This window comes from Myotis yumanensis, unplaced genomic scaffold (genome assembly GCF_028538775.1).
Source record: "Myotis yumanensis isolate MYYU_CA2020_CCGP unplaced genomic scaffold, mMyoYum1.0.hap1 SCAF_20, whole genome shotgun sequence".
NCBI classification, from domain to species: domain Eukaryota; kingdom Metazoa; phylum Chordata; class Mammalia; order Chiroptera; family Vespertilionidae; genus Myotis; species Myotis yumanensis.
Window position 1 is genome coordinate 15,621,808 of NW_027223771.1, and position 23,157 is coordinate 15,644,964.

At 47.3% G+C, this 23,157-nt stretch overlaps 1 protein-coding gene across 1 annotated transcript in view; it reads left to right on the top strand.

The window, feature by feature from the left end:
• LOC138998591 (protein Daple-like) overlaps positions 1–22,704 on the top strand; it is a 51,432-nt gene extending 28,728 nt beyond the window's left edge. Inside the window, exons 3-10 of the mRNA XM_070400733.1 lie at positions 1,798–1,909; positions 9,380–9,509; positions 12,797–12,930; positions 13,379–13,516; positions 14,102–14,295; positions 18,879–18,995; positions 21,198–21,384; positions 22,576–22,704. Of these exons, the coding sequence (XP_070256834.1) occupies positions 1,798–1,909; positions 9,380–9,509; positions 12,797–12,930; positions 13,379–13,516; positions 14,102–14,295; positions 18,879–18,995; positions 21,198–21,384; positions 22,576–22,704 (1,141 nt within the window). The remainder of the gene's footprint in view (positions 1–1,797; positions 1,910–9,379; positions 9,510–12,796; positions 12,931–13,378; positions 13,517–14,101; positions 14,296–18,878; positions 18,996–21,197; positions 21,385–22,575) is intronic.
• The last annotated feature ends 453 nt before the right edge of the window (positions 22,705–23,157 follow it).

A 23,157-nucleotide genomic window follows, 5' to 3' on the forward strand; every position in this document is an offset into this window, starting at 1 on the left:
CAGGAAAAGGGTTTGTGTGGGGCCCACAGAGGAGCAGGGCAGAGGCCATTGCAAGAATTTGGGCTTTTATCCTAAAGGCACCAGAGGGTTCTGAGTGGGAAAATGGCAAAGGAAGTTTTCATGCTAATGGTCCCTTTGGCTACAACATAGAAGACGGAGGTGGTCAGGCAGGAAGATGGAGCCAGTGGGGGGAGGATTAGCTCAGTTGCAGTGGGTGTGGCAGTGAGGACTGACTAGGTGGGTGAGGGGTGTGAGGGAAGGCCAGGGTCAGCCCATGTTCTCAGCTTGGGCCTTCGGTGGACAGCAGTACATGCAGAAGACCCACACTCAAAAGGGAAGATGGGCTCTTTTCTGAAATCCCGAAATGGTCACTGTTAGGAGGTGTGTTCTGAGCCCTCTGAGGAGGTCCTAAGGCTCTGAGGTGGGAAGCCTCAGGGTTGAAGCACTGACATTCAGACCTTTGGGAAGAAGAGTGGTTGAGGGTAGGAAGAGTAGGAGGAAGGTCATGGGAACCAGGCTGGAGTGTTCCAGAGAAAAACTTCCCCATATTGAATGCAGAGGTCAGGTTTAAAACAGAGAATTCAAACCTGCTAAGAGGTCAGTTTTAAAACAGAGAATTCAACCTGGCTTAGTAGTGGAGAGTCTACTGATGAACCAGGAAGTGATGGTCTGATTCCCAGTCAGGGCATATACCTGGGTTGTGGGCTCCATCCCCAGTGTGGGGCATGCAGGAGGCAGCTGAGCAATGATTCTCTCATAATTGATGCTTCCGTCTCTCCTTTTTCAATCCTCTCTGAAATCAATAATATATATATATATCTCCTCACTGGAGGATATTTTTCCATTGTTTTTTTTAGAGAAAGTGCAAGAGAGAGGGAAAGACAGAGGGAAATATCAATGTGAGGAAAACACATCAATTGGTTGCCTCCTGTACACACCCTAAACCAAGGCCTGGGCCAGGGTGGAATCTGCAACTGAGGTATGTGCCCTTGAGCAGAATCAAACTCAGGACCCTTTGGTCCAGAGGCCAAAGCTCTATCCACTGAGTCAAACCAGTTATCGCAATAAAAATATGTTTTTAAAAATAAATCAATTTTAAAAGCACAGAAGTTAGCAGAGGCAGAAAATACTCTCCTGGTTGCCTACGGGTGGTGGGTTGTGGGGAATTTTGGTGTGGCTGTTAAATTGTATTTGGAACTGCTTTTTGGTGAGCGCTGAAAATGATGTAAAATTGTGGACATGGATGCACAACCCTTAATATACTCAGTGTATATTTTGAATGGGTGAGTTTGATGGTATGTGAACTATATCAATAAAAAGTCAGCATTTGAAGCAATGGCAACATGGGATATATGGAAGGTCTCTGTATTGTTCCTACAGCCTTTCTCTCAGTATGACATTATTTCCAGGTTAGAAGCTAAAAGAGTGAACATCCCAAGAGTCTGGAAGAAATGGCAACTCTTGTGGAGAGGAGTGATGATCCAGAGCACAGGGTTAGGAGGGAGGAGCACAAACGGGGGGATCAGTGGAAACAGTTGGGGGTGGGAGAACAGGAGAGGAAAACCCAGAGATTTGTGGGTAGTGGTCAAGTTCCCAGTGGAGCTCTGGTGCAAGCTCAGTGCTGGATTGATGTTAAAAGGCTGCAGAAGGTGGAGAAGGATTGGTCTGCCTGAGGCCATCAGGTTTATTAGCAGTGATGGCCACCAGCAGAGTTGGTTTATTTCTTCCCAAGTTGAAGGTCAGTTGAACAGACAATTTGAAATGATGGCTTTCTCTTTCGTGTGTTTATATTTTTAGGATTCGCTTTATGCTGGAAAAGATGTTGGTACTGAAGGACAATGACATGCAGAGGGTTCTGGGCTATGACCCTGAGCCTGTAGAGAAACTGAGGAAATTGCAAAGAGCTTTGGTGAGTCACTTTTACTCATAAATGCTTTGAGTTCCCTGTGGACGTGAACCCATCGTGGAAGTCTGGGAGGTAGTTGGAGCTGTGAGTCAGGTGACCGGCCTGGTCAGCAAGAGTTCTGAGGGATTGAGTGGCAACTGTGTTTCTGTGGTGAGACCCTGTGATTGGCCTGTGTGCAGTGAGTCCCCGTTAGTTTAGCATCCTCCATCCTTACCTTGTGGTGCTGGACTGGGCTGTGCAGCAGAATCATCCTAGAACTTTCTGATCACTTTGGAAGAGGCCCCACAGGTGTTAGCCAGAGGTGTTAGGACCAGAGGTGTTAGCCTCGGAGGAGAGGGGGGCTTGTCTGTTTATCCTTCCCAGGTTTTTTTATGTGGGGTCATAGCTGAGACACACTGCCCTCTCTAATCAGGGTGAGTTCTCTATCCTTCCTTTATTATTTTTATTTTTTAAAAAATAATTCCATTATATACATATATATAATTGATTTCAGAGAGAGAGAGAAACATCAATGATGAGAATTATTGATTGACTGCCTCCAGCACACCCACCCTGGGGATTGAGCCCACAACTGGGGCATGTGCCTTGACCTGGAATCAAACCATGACCATCTGGCTCATAGATCGATGCTCAACTACTGAGCCAGGTGGGCCAGGCTTAGGTGCAGTAAAACTGCTTATATAAATAAAGGAATGTTATTGCTGGTTTAGTTTACTCCAAGGTATTCTTTGAAACTATTGGGAAATTTGGCAATAATTTAAACTAAAATTTGAAAATTAACTTCTAAGACCTAGTGGAACTCATTTTGTCTTTCAATACTGTCCTGAGGATATGCTTACTCATTAGAGAGAGAGAGGGAGAGAGAGCGGGGGAGGAGAGAGAAATGTTGATGTTAGAGAAAAGTATCAATTGGTTGCCTCTCATAGGCACTCCCATTGGGAACTGAACACCCAACCTAGGTATGAAACCTGACTGGGAATTGAACCCAGAGCCTTTCAGTGTGTAGAGCTGTGCTCCAACCAACTGAGCGACACTGGCCAGGTCATGGAACCAAGTTTTAGGATAGAAAACCTTGGATTACTCCTTAAATTTCTGCATATCTGAGGTCCAAAATACAGCTAAGTCAATGGAACACCTTGATGACTTGAAGTGGATTAAATGAGATACAATGTCTGCAACATGCTCATCACTGTGCTAAGCTGGCACTCACTCTATTGTGGTTTCAGTCGGCCTCATCCTGTTTTCTGTGTCATTGTTATGAATTTTCCTTAAAACAGCTCTAGGTTCATAAATTTTGCATCATTTCTCTGAAACGTTGACCCTGAATATTGGGAGCAGAGAGTGGAAAATGTTAGCATCGAGTTACTATCTCATTAACATAAATTCAACAGTTATTGAAATCTTGATTGGCATAATGATAAAAGAAGTAATTTTCAATATATCAAGATTCTTTCAATTATAAGTAATTTGCTGTGTTCTCAGGTCAGATCACGACATCTATAAATTTGTTTCCAGTTTAGATCACAGTTCGTTTGACATCATTTTAAATGTCATCATGCCTCCCACAAATGAAGCATGTTAGTTAAGTTTATGGGATAGATTTTACAAGAGGAATTGATTGAGGTTGTCATGAAAAAAAACAGATTTAGGTGTGATTTCTTTTCATTTTTGTACTTTTGTTAGGGGCAGGAATAGAATACTGGGGACTAGCTATAATAATAAGAAATATTAATCTGGCTCTGTTAATTGTGATTGTTACGTTTTGATCAGAGAAAGCACATTCTAATCTGTTTGAGAGTTGTACGCCCTGGGGCATGGTAGCTGACATGGGAATCCAGCCATCCTCCTTTCCCCAGAACAGCCTAGATTAACAACCTGGTTGCCTTTAAGCTGGTCCCTGAGGCACCAGCCCCTTATGAACCCCCAACCCGCATTGCCTGTAACCTGTAACCACTGTACCTTGCCTACTTCCCCATGCGTGTAATTTCTACTTTCCCATGGAGTCTGTATCATTCTACCCAAGAGAAGCAGCTGACTTATGGGGTGAGTAGAGCAGATGTTTGTGGGTGACCTGCTGCTCTCCCATTCTGCCCACATTAATGGAATAAACACCATATATGAGTCACCCCAGTCTCTGCTACATTCGTTCAAGTATTAACCAGCAGCCTGGGCCCATTAGGTTGTCTGGTTTCACTTTAAGTAATTTTATAGCAGTAAGTGAATCTAGGTAATTAACAGAAATGATAATCAATACTCCCCCATCATAAGTCCAAAGATTTCATCTACTTAAAACAATTTACATTTATTTTAAATTAAGAATGAATTTTTAAATAACAACAAGTAAAATCATTACTAGTTTAGAAATAATTAAAACGCTATTAGCTCATTTATTTATGGCCTAAATGTTTTTTTACAATTAAATTTTTATTATTCAGATTATCACAGTTGTTCCTCTCCCCCCCCCCCCAGAGCTCCCCTCCACCTATTCCCACCCCATCCTCTGCCCTTATCCCTGCCACTCACTGTCCTCATCCATAGGTGTACAATTTTTTCCAGTCTCTTCCCACACCCCCACACCCCTTTCCCCCCTGAGAGTAGTCAGTCCACTCCCTTTCTATGCCCCTGATTCTATTATGTTCACCAGTTTATTCTGTTCATCAGATTGTTTATTTGCTTGATTTTTAGATTCACTTGTTGATAGATATGTATTTGTTGTTCATAATTTGTATCTTTACCTTTTTCTTCTTCTTTCTCTTCTTAAAGGATACCTTTCAGCATTTCATATAATACTGGTTTGGTGGTGATGAACTCCTTTAGCTTTTTCTTACCTGTGAAGCTCTTTATCTGACCTTCAATTCTGAATGATAGCTTTGATGGGTAAAGTAATCCAAGTTGTAGGTTCTTGCTATTCATCACTTTGAATATTTCTTGCCACTCCCTTCTGCCCTGCATAGTTTCTCTTGAGAAATCAGGTGACACTCATATGGGTACTCACTTGTAGGTAACTGATTGTTTTTCTCTTGCTGCTTTTAAGATCTTCTCTTTGTATTTTGCTCTTGGCCTTTAAATTATGATGTGTCTTGGTGTGGTCCTCTTTGGATCCCTTTTGTTTTGGGTTCTGTGCGCTTCCTGGACTTGTAAGTCTATTTCTTTCACGAGGTAGGGGAAGTTTTCTGTCATGATTTCTTCAAATAGGTTTTCAATATCTTTCTCTCTCTCTTCTTCTGGCACCCCCATAATTCGGATGTTAGTACACTTGAAGTTGTCCTAGAGGCTCCTTATACTATCTACATATTTTTGGATTCTTTTCTTCTTTTTGTGTTTCTGGCTGGGTGATTTTTGCTTCTTCGTATTTCAAATCTTTGACCTGATTCTTGTGATCCTCTAGTCTGCTGTTGGAAATCCGCATAATATCCTTTATTTCAGTCAATGTATGCTTAATTTCTAGTTGTTCCTTTTTCATAACCTCGAGGGTCTCACTAAATTTATCAGTGGTCTCACTAGATTTCTTGAGGGTCTCACTAAATTTATCGGTGGTTTCTAGAAAGTTCTTGAAAAACCTTGAAAGTGTGATTTTTGAACTATATATCCAGTAGTTTGCTTTCCTCCATTTCTGTAATTTGTTACTTGTTTCTTTGTCTCCGCATTTTTTATGCTTCCCTGTGTTGATAGAGTAACTTTCTGTGTTAGGTGTCCTATAGGGACCAGTGGCTCAGCCTCCCCAATTACCTGAGGTGGAAACTCTTGGTATACCCCTTTGTGGGCTTTGTGCACAGTCTTGTTGTAGTTAAGTCTTGATTGTTGCAGGTATCACTGGGAGGAATTGACCTCCGGGCCAATTGGCTGTGAGAATCAACTTCTGAGCTGGAGACACTCTTCTGGGGAAAGACTTGCTTCAGTGGACTTTGGTGCTCACTGAGTCTGCCCCCTGAGTGTGTCCCTTATGGATCTGAGTAGTTGTAATCTGTATGTTACCACTCTGACCCCTGGGGACACTGGCTTTTGGATCTCTAAGGTGCTGCTAATTTAGCCTCTGCCTGAGGCTACACAGCAGGAGCTAAGGAGAGATTCCTCTTCTTTGTTTGGGGTTTGGATGTGCCCAGATGAGGCCCAGCTGTGAAGCAATGCAAGCTGCCGTGGGGCCTTGGACCTTCTTTTTGAAGTTCTGGGTATCTCTGATTCAGCTGCAGTTTGTTGGGTAATGTTCAGATTTCAAAGCGCCAGGCCTTTCATATGCAAAGCCTCTGTGCACAGCTTGGGTATGGTGGGGTCTCAGGGGATCAACAGGGCGGAGCAAGCAGCTATGGCTTCTCCCCATTCCCACCCTAAGAGGCCCGCATCCCAAGGTCCCTTTAATCACTGCAAGCACCTCTAAGAGAAAGCCACCCTCGAGTTCTGCCTGATTCCAGACAGTCCAGTATTTCCCCGTATGAGGCTGGGTCCCCAAAGATTCACCTGGACCGGGAGTTCAGAGCAGTCCAGAGCTTGAGACTCCCTCCCGATTGAAAAAGACAACGGTGTCCTCAGCTGCCAGCCCTCTCCATGTTCGCCACTCCTCAGTTACCAGCCCTTTTGACCTGCGCCTCCGTACCTCTGCACTTTACTTCCACACCTCCTCTGAGTCTCAGTGCTTGTCTCTTTCCTTCTAGTTGTAGAATTTCCACTCAGCCAGCCTTCCTGTAGTTCTGCATGATGTCCGTTTTGTCTTTTAGTTGTATTTTTAAAGTGGTTGTGTGAGGCAGCAATTTCCAGTGTTTACCTATGCCACCATTTTGGTTTCCCCAGCCAGCCTAAATGTTTAAATTCTGTTCAGAGGATACCTGCATATATGCTCTCTAAATGTCTTTCTTGCCGGTGCTAATTTAAGACTCCTTTCACAGAAATCTATGTACAATATCTTTTTGTTAAAATAATTTCCAATCAGGCTGTTGTGGCTCAGTGATTGAGCGTCAAACAATGAACCAGGAAATCACTGTTCCATACCCGATCAGGCACATGTCCAGGTTGGGGGCTTGAGCCCATTATGGGGTATGCAGGAGGCAGCCTATCAAGGATTGTCTGTCATCATTGATGTTTCTATACCTCCCTCCTTCTTCTTTTCCCTCTGAACTTAATAAAAATATATATTTTAAAATTAAGTAAATAAAGTATTTTCCAAACACACAGCTTTACTTTGTTCATTTTTCTTATAAACTACACATTTGTGAAATTGTTTCTTAGTCAGTTGGCTGGGAGCTGAGCTCTCTAGATAAGACTCCACAAAATAAAATGAACTTGTTGTTACCTGAAAGAAACAGATTGATTTCAATAATTCAGCTGATGGGAAAACAATAATTATTAGAAATGTGGTAGACAAAGTTAGAATGAAGTAGTTAATTTCCATTTATTATCTACTTTTTGTTTCTTTATATTTTCTTTACCCAGATAGGTTTTAAGTTTCATAGGGAGAGTGTCCTAATATTTGTGTATGTCAAAGCAGTTAACATTGGGCATGAGCTGCTTGCAGAGCAGTTTAGAATGCGGCCCATAGGGCAGTTTGAAATGGGTGGCATGGAAACAGTGGATTGTGAGGTGCAGAGGTGGTGGACGTGGAGTTGGTGGTGTAGAGTCAGTTGAGTGCAGAGTCAGTGTGTGAAGAGTCGGTGTGTGAAGAGTAGGTGGACGTAGATTCGGTGGACATAGAGTCGCTGAACTTAGAGTCGCTGAACTTAGAGTCGGTGAGAGCAGAATCGGTGAGTGCAGAGCCTCTTCATGTGTAAGAAGTGACTGTCCCTGCCTCCCGCTCAGGGCTGTTGAGGAGAGTGAATGTTTCAAGGACAGAGGGAACCTAGTTCAGGGCTCTGGATGGGCAGAGAGACAGTGCCCAGGTGAATCCATAGTCTGTGAGCAAACCCTTCCGGCTGCCAGGCTTTGATCAAAACTATGTCCACTGATGGGAGGTCCATGGCTTCCCTTCTACCAAGAATCTTGGGTTCAGGCTCCTTAGGGGAAAATGGACAGAAGATGGAAAGGCAGCAGTTACCACCTGCTCCCAGTCATTAGAAACCCTGAATGGGGAAAACTGCCACCGAGAGAAATGGTCACATCCCCTGGATGCGTGTTCCCACACTGTGAAGGCATTCAGGGGGGACTCAGACCCCTAAGACACCCCGTGGTTCTGGGAGGGCTCCGGGGAGGGAGCAGAGATGAGGGGAAGGAGCCAAATGGCTCCCCCATGTGTGCTGGGCACTGGGACAGGAGTAAGTCCATCAGACTCCTCCCGTGAGGGGACCTGCAGGGACCAGCCATGGCGTCCCACACCCAGCATGTGCCTGACACCCAGAGGCCCATAGTATTATTTGTTGTGTCTGAGCCCTCATTTCCAGGAAACTGCCGAGAGCTGTTGGTTTTCCAAGAGGACATGTGGAAACTGTTCAGATAGGAACTGTGTTGAATAAAAGCTTGCCCGAATAGCTATTTATTTCCAGCCTCAGATCAGTGGAGTGACAGTGGAATTGAGAGGCCTAGACTCAGCACTTAAACCCTGGACAGACTCTTAGCCCACCCCTTCCTTGTTATGGAAATGGGCTCAGTGAAATCTCATGCCTATCAGTAGCTGTACATGTCAGACCCTCTTGTACCACATGTACAACAGATTGGGGCACTGTTAGGTTTATGTGGTGCCCTTCTCTGACTTTCTGCTACTGGTTTGTTGCTTTTGCCGACATAGTGACCTGCTGATGGTGAAGAGTTTCTTATTAAGCTCAGTGGCTTGACTGGACTGGGCAACATTTAAGGTCTTCAAAACAGACCAGGCCTGCCTGGCCAGGGCTGATGCCCAGGTTGGAGGAACCTTACCCAGGGGTTGCCTGTTAGAGACAGCCGATCAATGATTCTCTCTCATTATTCATGTTTCTATCTCTCCCTCTCCCTTCCTCTCTATGATATATATATATTAAAAATACATTTTATTTATTTAAAATATGTGTGTGTGTGTGTGTGAGTGAATGTTTAAAAAAACCTCAAAACCAGATAGGGCCTGACTGCTGTGTTGCTTTTCTGTAAGGATGGATGTAGGTGGGTGACTATTGCAAAAAGGGTCTCTACTAGTGTTTAACATGTGGGTTGCGCTGTGATTTGGAAGTCCCTAAAACCTTTCCAAGACATGTTAAACCTGCTAAGGAGCCGCAGAACTGCCCATCATCATATTCCTTGCTTTAAAGCCCAGTGCTGTACGCCCCTTTGTTCAGACACCACTAAGAGACATTGGGTGTCTTCATCACCTAGGCCACTGGGTCCGCATGTGTGTTAGTGGCTGTAGGTCTCCCAGCTGGGCTCTGTGTTGGAGTCACTTCTGTGCAGCTGTGTTTTTGGAATTGAGAAGGTGTATGGAAGCCCTTCATTCTGGGGGAATGAGGATAGATGCATGGGGGTGGGGCCTGTCCAGAGGGTGCCCCGGGGTACATCCTCACCCCACATCTCTTCCTGCACTAGGATCGTGGACACATTCCCCAGCGGTTTCTTGAGGAGCTTTTGGGGGACAGCATGGCCCTCAAGGCTGAACAGGTCCAGAGGATGAACCAGCCTGCCCACCTGAGCTGGGAGATGGAGCAGCTGTCAGAAGGTAGGTAGCAGCCCCTGGTGCCTGGGAGTCAGCCTGGATGTGGCTTCCTCATCCAGGGAGCTGAGCTCTTGGATCTGAATCTCATTGTCAGCTCATCCTCACCCCAAGGGAATAAGATTTTATTTAAAAGCCATTTGGAACTGTGTCATTGAAATTCTCCCCAAGGAGAACATGAAGGGTCTGGCAGCCTTGACGTGAGGACATGAATTACAAAGTAATAGATTTCTCAGCTCCCATGTGGACAGTCCCAGGAGCTTCCAGATGACAGCACGCTGGCACCCTTAGGATGTCTTAGATCTGTCTGTGGGGGATTAAAAGCTCTGGATGGCAGGAGACTTCCCCAGTGGTTACTAACCTCCAGTCTACCTGACCCTGGGCATGATTTCCTCCATTCATTTCATAATTGGGCAGATGGGTGCAGTCTGTACTCTGTCCCCCCTGGGCAGGGGTTGCTACATGTTGGCTTCTCAGGGGAGCCAGGCCTCTTCCCATCCCGCTTGTGTTTGCCCCCTCACAGCCCCAGAGGAGGTGTGGCGTTGGCCAGGGGAAAGTGGTCTGGGGGCAGGCAGTGCACCAAGCAAACAAGTAGCCAATTCCTGTGCTGAAGAACATCACATGTGCACCTGAGGTTTCAGGTGAAGGTGTGCTTCGATCTCTGTAGAGCTCAGGAGGGCCTTGGGCGTGTTGGGGTGGGGGGAAGGTGCTGCTTTTCCAATATTGATCAACATTCCTAAGCATCATGGAGAGACTGTTGAAAGAACCTGGATATTCCTTCTCTTCAAGGGTTCCCATCAGTTCCAAACCTAAAATCAGTTCATTGAACTGTGAATCTGTGTGAGAAGCCAGTTGTTTTTTTTTTTCTGGGGTTTGTTATCTCGGCACTCCTGGGACCAAGTGTGGGCCAAATGGGGATCCCTGTTCTAGGACTTCAGGTTCCTGGGGAGGACCACTGCCAAGTGCTCAGGTTCATGGGGAGGACCACTGACCCCTGGTGGAAGGCAGGAGTGGGGCCGGCTGGCAGCGATCTCTCAGACCTCATGTTTCTCTTAGAGATCAGGGAGGTTGGTGGGTTGGGAAGTCTCCCTGATTCAGGCCCTCTGTGTAGTTTGTGAACCCTTTGAGGTCAGTGCCCTTGAATACTTCTTGGTGTTCACACTTCAGCTACTTAGCTAGCAGGAGCCTTACCAGTGGGGACTAACTCTAGTACAACTGACATTCATAAACAAAGTGTGAATGTACTTTTGTGAGGATGGTGTGGTGGCATCTTGAGTCAGAAAGGCCTGGCTTCAAGTTCTGGCTCCTCCAACTGTTAGCCAGGTGACCTCTTTTGAACCTCAGTTTTCTTATCTGCAAAATGGGGTAATGAAGCTGCCTCACAGGATTGCTATGTGTACCTCCTGAGAGGAGACAGTGAAGCCTTACGCTGTGCCAGGCCACCAGGGCACCAATAAAGATGGCTGTCCTCAACACCCTTGTTGAATTAAAAGACCCCCTTTGATCTGCTTCTTGGGGTGTATGTGAACACAGTATGCAGTAGACAACCATTGTTTTTTCCCCATAAAATGCTGTGTCAACATAAGAGCCTCTGAGGGGCTGGCCTTTAGGGGAGAAGAAATGAGGCTGGTCATCAGCTCCACTGCAGCACTTGGCGATTCTTCACAATCATTTCCCAGGAGCACAGAACCACAGGGTGAGGCACTGAGTGAGTCAGGAGGTGGGCTGGGTGAGTTGCAGGACAGTGGAGATGCATCTAATGGCTCAAAACCATACACTGAAAAATAGTTAAAATGGTGAACCCAGTGTTGTACATTTATTTCACCCCAATCTTCATAACATGCATTTTTATAGATTTCAGAGAGGAAGGCAGAAGGAGAGAGAGAGAGAAATATCAAAGATGAAAGAGAATTATTGATTGGCTGCCTCCTGCCTGACCCATGCAAGGCATGGAGCATACAAACTTGGCATATGCCCTGACCTGAAATCGAACCATTACCTCATGGTTCATAGGTTGGCACTCTATCGCTAATCCACACTGACTGGGCTCATCCCGATTCATAAAACTGTTATGTTTAAAGCGAATGCTGCAACGGTGCCATTGAATGAGCACAGGTTGTGACTTAGTGGAGTATTCCACTGTTAGTGTCATTGGTAGCCTTGTAAGGATGAAGCCCTTGGCGTGCTTCCATGTGTTGACAGCATGTGTGTTTGTCTGTGGGGTGCGCTGAGCTGGAGTTGGGCCACGAAGGTTCATCTGCACCACTGCTGAGTTGACTGCTGCTTGGGGTCTTCAGTCTGTTCTGGCTTCTTGGGTCTGTGCTGCTCTCCTTGGTGGGAGCTGATCACATCCACCTTCATGTGCTGGGGTGAAAGCCGGCGTCCACTCTAGGTCCTTCCAGCCCCAAGGGGGTGAATAGGAAGCAGATTGGGTGCAGTCAAAGGAGCAGAGCAGTGTCAGTAGGGTCCCGGGTTTGAGGATGTGGCCCTGGAGGGACAGGTGAGGGAGCACCCTGACCCCTCACACATTCATTTACCTAAAATCACGTACCTGTGTGTGGCAGAAAGGGGCTGAGAACTCCCGTTCTTCCCTGGTATGTGCTCCTCTTTCTGTTCTGTGTTCAAGCTGTGTAAAAGCAAAGGAGGAAATCTGCCTTCTTCTGTCCTTACCTTATGTTTTGATCTCGCTTAGACTTTTTCAAGCCATTTAAATGTACTTTCTAATTATTTTTTCAATGCTATTGTAAAAGTACAAAATGAAATCTCAATCTGAAGGCCCTGCCCAGGGATGGTAAGTACTGGGCATACTTGCCTCAGAGCCTCTACCACCTGCAGACGTACTGGTCAATTATCACAGCCCCCATACCCTGAGCTGAGCCACCCAGACCCCCATCACCTTGAGGGCTGGCACAGAAAACTCCATATCTTTGCCATCTCTGTTACTCTCTGAAATCCATGACTTGATGGCCAGGTTAGAACTTGGTAAATAGTGGTTCCAGCAGTTGTACCAAGTTGAGGTTTTGCATTGGCCTCTCCACCATCACATTCTTTCTTTTTAAGCTCTGGGTTGCTTCCTTACCAAGCCCCAGCTGAGCCAGCAGAGGGGCCATAATGGCCTGAGGAACACTCAGGTGCCTACAGCAACAGCAGCCTGTGAAAAATTGAGGGGACCCAGCCAACCGTCCCAGGTCCCTCCAATCTACGGCCCAGGGTGGTGGTTGTCTTGGGGCCGGGGGCAGAGAGTGGAAGCCCAGGCCATGCAATGTGGGCTCTGACTCAACTTTACTCCTTAGCCTCCAACCGTATCCTAGAAAACCAGACCCTCCAGGGCGTGTTCCAGGAGATGCGGGGTGCCTCCGTGGCCCAGCAGGACAGCAGCCTGAGGTGCACGGAGCTTCAGGAGGAGAACCAGCAGCTCCAGAAGCAGGTATCGGTGGGTGGTGTACAGAACATACGTGCAAGCAGGTGGTTAGGTGGTGCACCCAGGTGTTGGTGTGGATGTGAAACTGGGAGAAATGCAGAATGCAGGGCAGCACCAGTTATGGTAGCGGGACACGAGTCCTCATGGAACAGAGTCCGAGGCAGCAAGACATGTCGGTGCAGCAGAGTGAGTGGACACTATGGACGTGTCTGTGCCCCATTGCCTTCATCTTCATCTGTGAAATTGGGTTAATGATGTGCCCCCTGTAGGTGTTTTGAGGATCATATGAGTTAGCGAAGGTAAATGGTCTGAGCACATAGTGTTTACTGAAAGGAAAGCAGCGCCCTGTTAGAAAGCACAGAGCGGGCCTGAGAGGGAAGCAGTCATGGAAGCCACGCACATGTGTATAGGACCACGGATAGACCCCTTCATGGCTGGGTCTTTGTCTCTGCAGAAGGAACAGTTGGAGATGGAACTCCTGAAGGAGAAGAACAGCAGCCAGGAGTGGGAGACCCTCACTGAGGAGCTCGTTAAAGCCCTAGAGCAGCTGCTCAATGAAGTTGACACCCTGAAGGTGGACAGAGCCATTCAGGTAGGCACCCCCAGAGCTTGTGCCTCCCCTGGTGCCCCTGCCTACAATGGGGAGTGTCCAGGATCACAGCCCTGTCCTGGTCATTGATAAGTGATTCCTGGGTGAACAGTTTCCTCGCTCAGCTGCAGCTCAGAGAAGCAATCCTCAGCCACAGCAGCAGGATGGGGACAGGTATCTCTGCCCAGGAACACTGGCCATCTTGTTTTTTATTGACAGGACTTGGGGGAGGAGACAGGTGGTGCTTCTGGCTTTGGTGCCTGGAGGCCAGGGATGCTGCTCCATGTCCTGCAGCCCCCAGGACAGCCCCGCAGGACAAAGAATGATCCTGCTCCATTGTCCAAGGTCACCCTGAGAACCCTGGCAAACCTCCAGCGTGGATTTGCCTGGCACTACCACAAGTCCCAGGGAAGGCATCCCAGCACTGGGGCAGCTGCTCATTGATTTTACCCAGGGACGAGGCTTCCCCCTCTGCCAGCCTTGGCAGTGGCTGTTGTACCTCCCCAAGAAGTGGGCAGGAAGGTTCATCCTTGAGAAAAAGCCTGTTAAATTGTTCTATGAGGTAAGAGGTTTCACTCTGTGAAACAGACTTTCACAGGGGCTGGGTCTTTCGATCTGCAGAAAGAAAAGTGGGAGATGCTACTCCACAAAGAAAAAGAAAAGACCCAGAAGATGGAGACCATCAATAAAGTACAGTACCAGGCCCTCCTGGATGAACACAGCCGCTACAAGACCCTGCTGCATCGTTCCCTAGAAATAGAGAGCAAGGCGTTCAGGCGTAGGTGGGTGCCGTCAACTGTCAGGGTGACTAGCGAGCTCTCCAGGCTCCTGTCCCCCTTTGCTCTGGTCCCTCATAGTTCCTCTGGATCTGCTGCTTCACAGGGAAGAGAAGTGAATGGAACTCCCCCCTATGCGATGTGGGGTGGGTCCAGCTGGAGGCTGAGGGGCAGGGGGGTCCCCCAGGGGAGGATGGTGTGCCCACCTGATCCCGGCTCAGGGAAACGATGTGTCAGCATTGGGGTCAGTGCTCCCCTGGGGTTCCTGCCCCCTCTTCCTCTTCTCTCTCAACCAAGAACAAGGAGGGGGCGCTCACCACAGCTTCCGATGTACAGGGATGTGCCTCACCAGCTTCCAGGCCTCTTCTCTTTCAAAGTCTCAAAGTCTGGGCTTCTCTGTGTGTTTTTTTAACTTTTAAATTTGGAAACTTTTGAATATATGGGAATGTGCAGAATTGTATAGTGTGATTCCCAGGTACTCATCCACGACATCAGTACTTCGATACTGTGCCCATCTCATGTCATCTTTACCTCTGACTCTCCACCTCCATACTCCTTTTTTTAAGGTAAAATTGATGTCCATTGACATGCACAAATCTCAACTTTGAGCTTCTGCCAGATCAGGGCTTTGTGTGCGTGCAGTCAACCAACGTCGCAGAGCTCCTGCTCCAGCAGATCCCAGATTGCTCCGGGTCCTGGGGCAGGTGCAGTGGCATACAGAGCTTGTGGGAGGTCTGATGTGCACAGGATACCAAGTGAGGAGAGAGGGGGAGAGATATGGCTAAAGAGAGCCTCTCCCACACTTGGGGCAGCACAGGAGAGAGCTGTTGTCCACTTCCTATGCTTGTGAGACACCCCTGCTCACAGCATTTCCTTTGAATCCTCCTCAAAAACACTGAGCAAACGTGGGGTCTTCAGTAGTTTAAGCAGCTGAGGTGCAGGGAGTTTCTATCACAGGGAGCCTGCTGAGGGTGCCTGCTGCTGCCGTGAGTGTGGGGGCCATGACATTCATTTATTCACTAACCCAGTGCTTCCTGTAGACTACACAGGGCTTTCCACCCCCTTTATCCTCCAAGTGCTCCATCCTCTGGGGGGTGCCAAGACATCTGCTCCTACCAGACTCTGTTCCTTCCAGCCAGAATGAGCATCTTCTGCATTTTGGCATCCCCCTCTCTGCCTCCTCCTGCACCCATCCCAAACTCCCGTGATGCTTAGTGAGCTTCTGTGGGGCATGTGGTGCTAGCCCTGTGGGAATGCTCCTAGCTGAGTAATGAGGGGAGACTTGTGTGGTGCCCACCCCTCACCAGTTGCCTTCAAGCCCGATGATGTGGTTATAACAGTGTCATTATATTCTTTTTTCCCTCTTTTTTTATTATTAAATCTTTATTGTTCAGATTATTGCATTTCTTCCTCCTCCCCCCCATAACTGCCCTCCACCTAGTATCCACCCCACCCTCCACCCTCACTCCCCACCCACTGTCCTCATTCATAGATGCGCAATTTTTGTCTAGTTTTTTCCCGCAACCCACACACCGTTTCCCCCCAAGAATAGTCAGTCCATTCCCTTTCTATGCCCCTGATTCTATTATAATCACCCCTTCATTCTGTTCATCAGGTGATTTATTCACTTGATTTTTAGATTCACTTGTTGATATATGTGTATTTGTTGTTCATAATTTGTATGTTTACCTTTTTCTTCTTCTTCCTCTTCTTAAAGGATACCTTTCAGCATTTCATATAATACTGGTTTGGTGGTGATGAACTCCTTTAGCTTTTTCTTATCTGTGAAGCTCTTTATCTGACTTTCAATTCTGAATGATAGGTTTGCTGGATAAAGTAATCTTGGTTGTAGGTTCTTGGCATTCATCACTTTGAATATTTCTTGCCACTCCCTTCTGGCCTGCAAAGTTTCTGTTGAGAAATCAGCTGACAGTTGTATGGGTACTCCCTTATAGGTAACTGACTTTCTTTCTCTTTCTGCTTTTCAGAGTCTCTCTTTGTATTTTGCTCTTGGCATTTTAATTATGATGTGTCTTGGAGTGGTCCTCTTTGGATTCCTTTTGTTTAGGGTTCTATGCGCTTCCTGGACTTGGAAGTCTATTTCTTTCACCAGGTAGGGGAAGTTTTCTGTCATGATTTCTTCAAATAGGTTTTCAATATCTTGCTATATCTCTTCTTCTGGTACCCCTATAATTCGGATGTTGGTATGCTTGAAGCTGTCCTAGAGGCTCCTTACACCACCTTCTTATTTTTGGATTCTTTTTTCATTTTGCTTTTCCAGTTGGGTGTTTTTTACTTCTTCATATTTCAAATCTTTGACTTGATTCTTGTGATCCTGTGGTCTGCTGTTGGGAGTCGGTACAATATTCTTTATTTCAGTTAGTGTATGCTTAATTTCTAGTTGGTACTGTATCACAACATCGAGGGTCTTGCTAGATTTCTTGAGGATCTCACTACATTTATAGGCATTCTCACCAGTCTTTTCGAGGGTCTTACTAAATTTATCGGCGGCTTCTAGACAGTTCTTGAAAAACCTTAAAAGTGTGGTTTTGAACTCTAAAGCCGGCAGTTTGCTTTCCTCCATTTCTGCTATTTGTGTCCTGTTTCTTTGTCTCCGCATGTTTTATGCTTCCTTGTGTTGATAAAGTGGTTTCCTGTGCTAAGTGTCCTCTAGGGCCCAGTGCAGCCATGGGCAAACTACGGTCTGAGGGCTGGATATGGCCCCTTTTAAATTAATAAAACTAAAAAAAAAAAAAAAGACCATACCCTTTTATGTAATGATATTTACGTTGAATTTATATTAGTTCACATGAACACTCCATCCATGCTTTTGTTCCAGCCCTCCGGTCCAGTTGAAGAACCCATTGTGGTCCTGGAGTCAAAAAGTTTGCCCACCCCTGGCCCAGTGGTTCAGCCTCCCCAATTACTTGAGGAGGACACTCTTGGTGCACACCCTTGTGGTCTTTGTGCACTGTCTTGTTGTAGTTAAGCCTTGATTGTTGTAGGTAACACTGGGAGGGATTGGCCTCCAGGCCAATTGGCTGTGAGAATCAGCTGTGTCTGCAGTGGGAGAACTTCTGTTCTGAAGCTCTAGGGAGGTGCTAATCTAGCCTCTGCCTGAGCCTATCCAGCAAATGCCTCTGTGCAAGGCTTGGGCGGGGCAGGTCCCAGGGCATCAACTGGGTGGGCAGTGCGAACAGTTATGGCTGCTCTCAGTCCTGCCTTCAGATTCCCTGATTCTCAGTGTCCCAGCAATTGCTGCAAGTACCAACGAGAGAAAGCTGCCCTCGAGTTCTGACCAATGCCAGACAGTCCCACTTCTCCCGTATGAGTCTTGGTCCCCAGAGACTCCCTAGGAACTGGAGCTCAGAGCCTGAGACTCCCTCTCGATTGAGAAAGACAACTGTGCCCTCAGCTGCCAGCCCGCTCCACGTGCACCTCTTTACCTTAGTATTTTACTTCCACATCTCTTCTGAGTCTCGGTATGCTTTTCTCTTTCCTCTAGTTGTAGAATTTCCACTCAGCCAGCCTTCCTGTGGTTCTGGGTGATGTCCGTTCCATCTTTTAGTTGTATTTTTGAAGTGGTTGTGTGAGGCAGCAAACTCCAGTGTTTACCTATGCCGCCATCTTGGATATTTCCATGATATTCTTAATGTCTGCTCACATGGGGAAGGTTTGTGCAAGTGGCATCTCACTGGCTCTGAAGGAGTGTTTCATTGTCATTCTACTGGTAGCTCCTTGCTAGATAGACCTCCTGTGTTATTAGGTAGTGTTTGCTGGTGCACAGAGAGCTGGAGCCCTTGGTCTGTCTGCAGCAGGGCTACAGGGTGGGAGGTGGAGGTGCCTGCAGCACAGGCTGGTGCGTCTGTGTTCATTTCACTTGACGCCTGAGTGGGACCCTCACTCCTTCGTTCCCCAGCACATGTTTCCTGGGTATCAAGCCTCATCCCGTTGACTCAGTGGGGAGTGAGACTCTCAGTTTCTGCCCTGCAGTAGGGTGGTCACCAATGGTTGGAATGTACTTAATCCATGACCTTATAAACACTGAGACAGGAAGAAAATAAAAGCGCTGAACTGAGGGGGAGATGAGGGGGACCTGAGGGGAAGGTAAGTGCTGGACTGGAGGTGCCTGGAGGAACAGGCTGAGTGGATGTGCATGTGCCTATGTGCCAATGGACCCTGGCATTTGCGTGGTCCCCAATGGGCAGGCCTCTGGCCCCCACGCTGCCTGACTCAGCATAGGGAGGCTGTTCTGGATCTGGGCAGAGTGCGCACCAGGCCCTGGTGCGGTGGGAGGTCAGCTGTCATGTGGGTGGAATTCCCTGAATATGTGCTGGTTTCTGTGAGAAGGGTGTGAAGTTCAGAAAACAGTGTTGGTGTTCCCAGCGGGCTCATGGAGAGAGGCTGCTGAGACAGGGACGGGAAGGGACCCTGCAGACGTGTTGGGTGGGAAGAGAGACACTTAGCTCTGGGGCTGGAGGAGACTCCTGCCCATTACCGCAGCCCTAAGCTCTGCAGAGAGAAGCCGCTCACAGAGGCTGTGCATTCTCCTGTGTGTGGGTGCCTAGCGGGTTTGTTTCCCTCTTCAGGGAGCAGGACCAGCTCCAACATGAGGCAGCAATACAGGAGCTGAGGGACTTAGTGAGCACCCAAAGAGAGGCTCTGAAGCAGGCTGCCCAGGAAGAGAGGCTGCCACAGGAGGAGAGGTAACCGCCTTCACCCCCTGCAGTGGCATCTGCCAGGTTACATTCAGAACAACTCACTCAGCACCCACTGACCTAAGCTCAAGCGAGTCTCCTGGTAATGGTATATTTTTCCCAACCCTGTCATGGTCACAGCTGGTTGGTCACAAGGTAAAGGCAAGCCAGATAGTGGCTGGGATGGAAGGATAGCAACACTGGGATCCTGCATTGTCTACATGTGGATGACCTCCCCTCTCACCTTGATGATGGTGATGATTGTATTGGGCGTGGACTCCTCCATCCTCTAATACCAGCCATCCCATGAGGGAGAGACTCTTGGTCTTTGGCATTCACGCATTGTCTACTGGTGAACTCACCTCCTCACTGAAAAGCACTTAAACCAACAAATTATAACCATGGCTTTTCATGGGACTGTCCAGATTGCAAGAGACAGGAGTCGCCTGATGGGCACATTTGCAGATGAGGTTGAAAAAGACCTTTGTCTCCTGCCTTTTTCAACTTTCACACTGCAAACCAGTGACCCTTTTATGGTCCATTGAGTGCCAAGGATTTCTATTTTCCTGCTTTTTGGTGGTGATGTCATTGTTTGAAATGCCCCCCAAATGGATTGCTGAAGTGCTATCTAGTGTCCCCAAGTTCAAGGCTGCACTGGGCCTTTTGGGGAATAAGAGGGGTAGCACGTGAGGTTCCTTTTAGTCCAGGGTATGGTGCACTTGGCTGTGAGTATATTACAGGAGGTGTCTTGATGACTTGGTCGGTTGACAAAAATGTGGCCAAAGACTCACACGAACCGGCGGGTACATTTCCAGTATCCATTAACTGAGTGTTCGCAGTGGCTTGATAGAACTTTATACCAAAAATCATGAGAATTGACTGCACTACAGTTATCTCTTAAAACAAAACAAAACAAAACAGAACAAAACAAAAAACCACAGATGAGGGAAGAAGCTCAGAGAGATTAAATAACTTGTTCAAGTTCATGCTCCTAGTTAGCGAGCCTGTCAGGAATCAATTCCAGGTCTTGTCTCAACCCAGAGGCATGTCCATATGAAGCCTTCCTTCCCACAGCCTTGTTCTAACATGTATTGGGGGTTATAAACTCAGGTGCCCTCAGTGGCCAGGCAGGTCCAGCAGGTGGGGGAAGGAGTGTCAGTGTTAGATCAGACCCTCGTGGAGAATACACACCCCCTGAGGGCTGCCTGTCGAGAGGCAGGCCCAGGCTGCCAGGTTATTCTTTTTATAATCTTTTTTTAAAAATCCTTACAACATGATAATTTTTCCATTGACTTTTACAGAGAGTGAAAGGGAGGGAAGGAGAAGGGGAGAGGGAGAGACACATCCATGTGAGACCATCACATCTATTGGATATCTGTAGCACACACTCAAGCTACAAGGGGGAGCAAACCGGCAACCCAGGTCTGTTCCCTTGAATGATACTTTAACCCATGACCCTTCTGTACATGGGTCATGCTGTAACTACTGAGTCATGCCTGCCAGCACCTTTTGTTTATGCTTTCTCCCCACCACCTGAGAAGATAGATACCTGAATGTTGACCTGACACTTAAAAATTTTTAAATATTGTTGAACTAATTAATTTAAATGGAAAAATACAGATGATGTGCACCAAACAGGGCACATCTGTGTTCAAAGTGAGTCCATGAGCTTCTGGTCATGTGAGCTTTCTGGTATAAATCTGCCCCCTGATACTCAATTGAGCAGTTAAGATGACGATGATGATGATTTCTGTGGATTTACATAATACTCTCCAATCTCATACGTTATTTGTCTCAGGAGAGGAAATAAGAAAGGGCTTGGAATTGGGGAGAAGTGATGGACAAAGACATATAAATTTACAGCAAAAATGTTCTGATTCCATGTATTTCAAAAGTATTTCGTCAAAGAACCCTTTGTTCCAAGTCAGCAGGTCTGCCAAAGCCTTCCATGGGAAGGATTCTCATAGGGTGCTCTGTTGAAGTGGTGTCCGAGCCTGCCTGTCCTCTCTCCCCCAGCCCACAGTGGGCAGCTGCGCTAGCATTCTAGAACCCCAATGGACACAGTTTGAAATCCACTAAGTTTGTTCCACCCTCATTTACACACGGGAAAAACAGAGGCCCAGAGAGGTTGTGGTTTTGATTAAGGTGCACACCTGGGTCAGAAGCTGGGAGTGCTCCTCAGCCCTTGGCCCTGTGGCTCTCCACCCCCAGAGTCAACTTCTGGAACCAGCTGATGATTGCAGAGCCGAAGGAGCTGCACACCCAGAGCAAAGTGATGCAAAGCTCCCCAGAGGTCCTGCAGCAGGAAGTGATGCTCTGGCAGGCCCAGTACAAAGGGGCCAAGGAGGACCTGCACAGGATGGAAATCTCGCTGAAGAAGCTGAGCAGCCAGTGTGAGGTGAGGCCTGGGCTGGTGGGGTCAGGACCCCCTGCGTGTGCCCTGAGCGACAGCCTTGGCTCAGCCAGTTCGCAATGGGTCCTCATTGGCTTCTTTGCTCAAAGACCGTATGTGAATGTCACACAGAGGCCGAGAGGAAGCCAGAGGCATTTGAAGGGGACAAACCCCATGACTGGTGCGATTGAGTTAGAAAACACCTTACACCTGAGCTTTGTTTTTGAAAGGTCGGGGCGGTGCATGGAAACAGTCAAGTACTGTTTCATTTCCGAACCCTCGGCTGAGAACTTTGCTCTTTGCTCACCCATGTCCTCTCATTTAATTCTCCCAATGATTTTGTGAGCTGGGGTTCCCATTCTCATTGCTCTTAAGTTGTGGGTTGCAACCCAGTTTGTCTGATGCCAAAAGTTGAGACTTTTTTGCTACAGCAACAGGGATGATATTCTAGAGCAGAAGCAGTCCAACTTCAGTCATACATATTCATATCCAACCCCTGCTCCTGTGTGTTTTTATGTCTGTGAAACAAGAATACATTTCTAAATATGTTTTATTTCATTTTATGGATATCAGTGAGAGGAAGGGAGAGGGAGAGAGTGATGGAATCGTCCATGAAGAGAGAAAATCCTTGATGGGCTGCCTCCTGCAGGCTCCCTACTGGGGATCAATGCCACAACTGGTCATGGTCCTTGACGAAGAATCGCACCAGAGACCTCTTGGTGCTGGGAGGATGCTCAACCAACTGAACCTCACCAGTGGGGCAGCTTATTAACAAGATGTTCTACATTGTTTTGCAAGATTGTGATTAAGGCCTCAGAATTTGTTGTCTATTTTGCAGTTGCAGCTCATTGCAGCTCAGACCGCTTGCGTTTTCAGTGCTCAGTGGCCACAGGAGGGCTGTGGTTCCCTGATTGGACGGGACACTTGGCCATCCACATGTCATTGATTGTGTTGGTCATTCCCATTGTCGTAGATCATACCGAAATGACCACCTTTGAGCATGTGGCCTTTTTCTTCTTTTGGGAACAGATTCCCCTCAGTGGAATCACAGGGGCGCATGGTATGTGAGACATTGTTGACCTCTCTGTGACACAGGAGGTCAAAATTACCAGCAGAGGTTAGGCAGGTACCAACTAGAAGAGTCAGGGCCTGGTATCCAGGGGGTATCTGATAATGGTTTTGCATCTTCTCATGTAGGTGCTCTCTCATGAGAAGGAGAACTTCCAAGAAGAAAAAGTTAAGCTGAAGAGGAAGATTCAGACATTGGCCAGGAGGAACAGAAAGCTTCTAAAAGAGAATGAGGAAGGCAAGACTCGGCGCATTTAAGGGGTGTGGGCTGACCTGTCAACAAAGGGGTCCTTCTTTCTAGTCCACGCCTAGGCCTCAAGATGCTGGGCAGAGAGCCCCCTGGTGCACTGGTGTCCCAAGGGAAGGGGACACACCACCTTCCCATTGCATCCTCCTATCATTTTCCCTGGAATGGTCCTAGAGTTCTGCAAGTAGGGGTGGTTGGCTTTTGAAAGATACTGCCCACTACCAGATGGTTCTTAATCTGCCTTTGGAATTCAGTTCAGTTTAAAAAATATGATGGCAGTAAAGAGTGGTGCCCAGGGAAGAGATTCAGATTGCAGGCGGAGGCCTTTCTATGTGTTTTCCCTTAATGAGCTGGGCAGAGGGTTGTTGCTGCACCATGGTTTTCCTTCCTCTGTGGACAAGACACATTCCTGGCTTTGGGAAGGCCCTGTGAGGTGCACAGAACTAGTTACCGGGTGGCCAGGA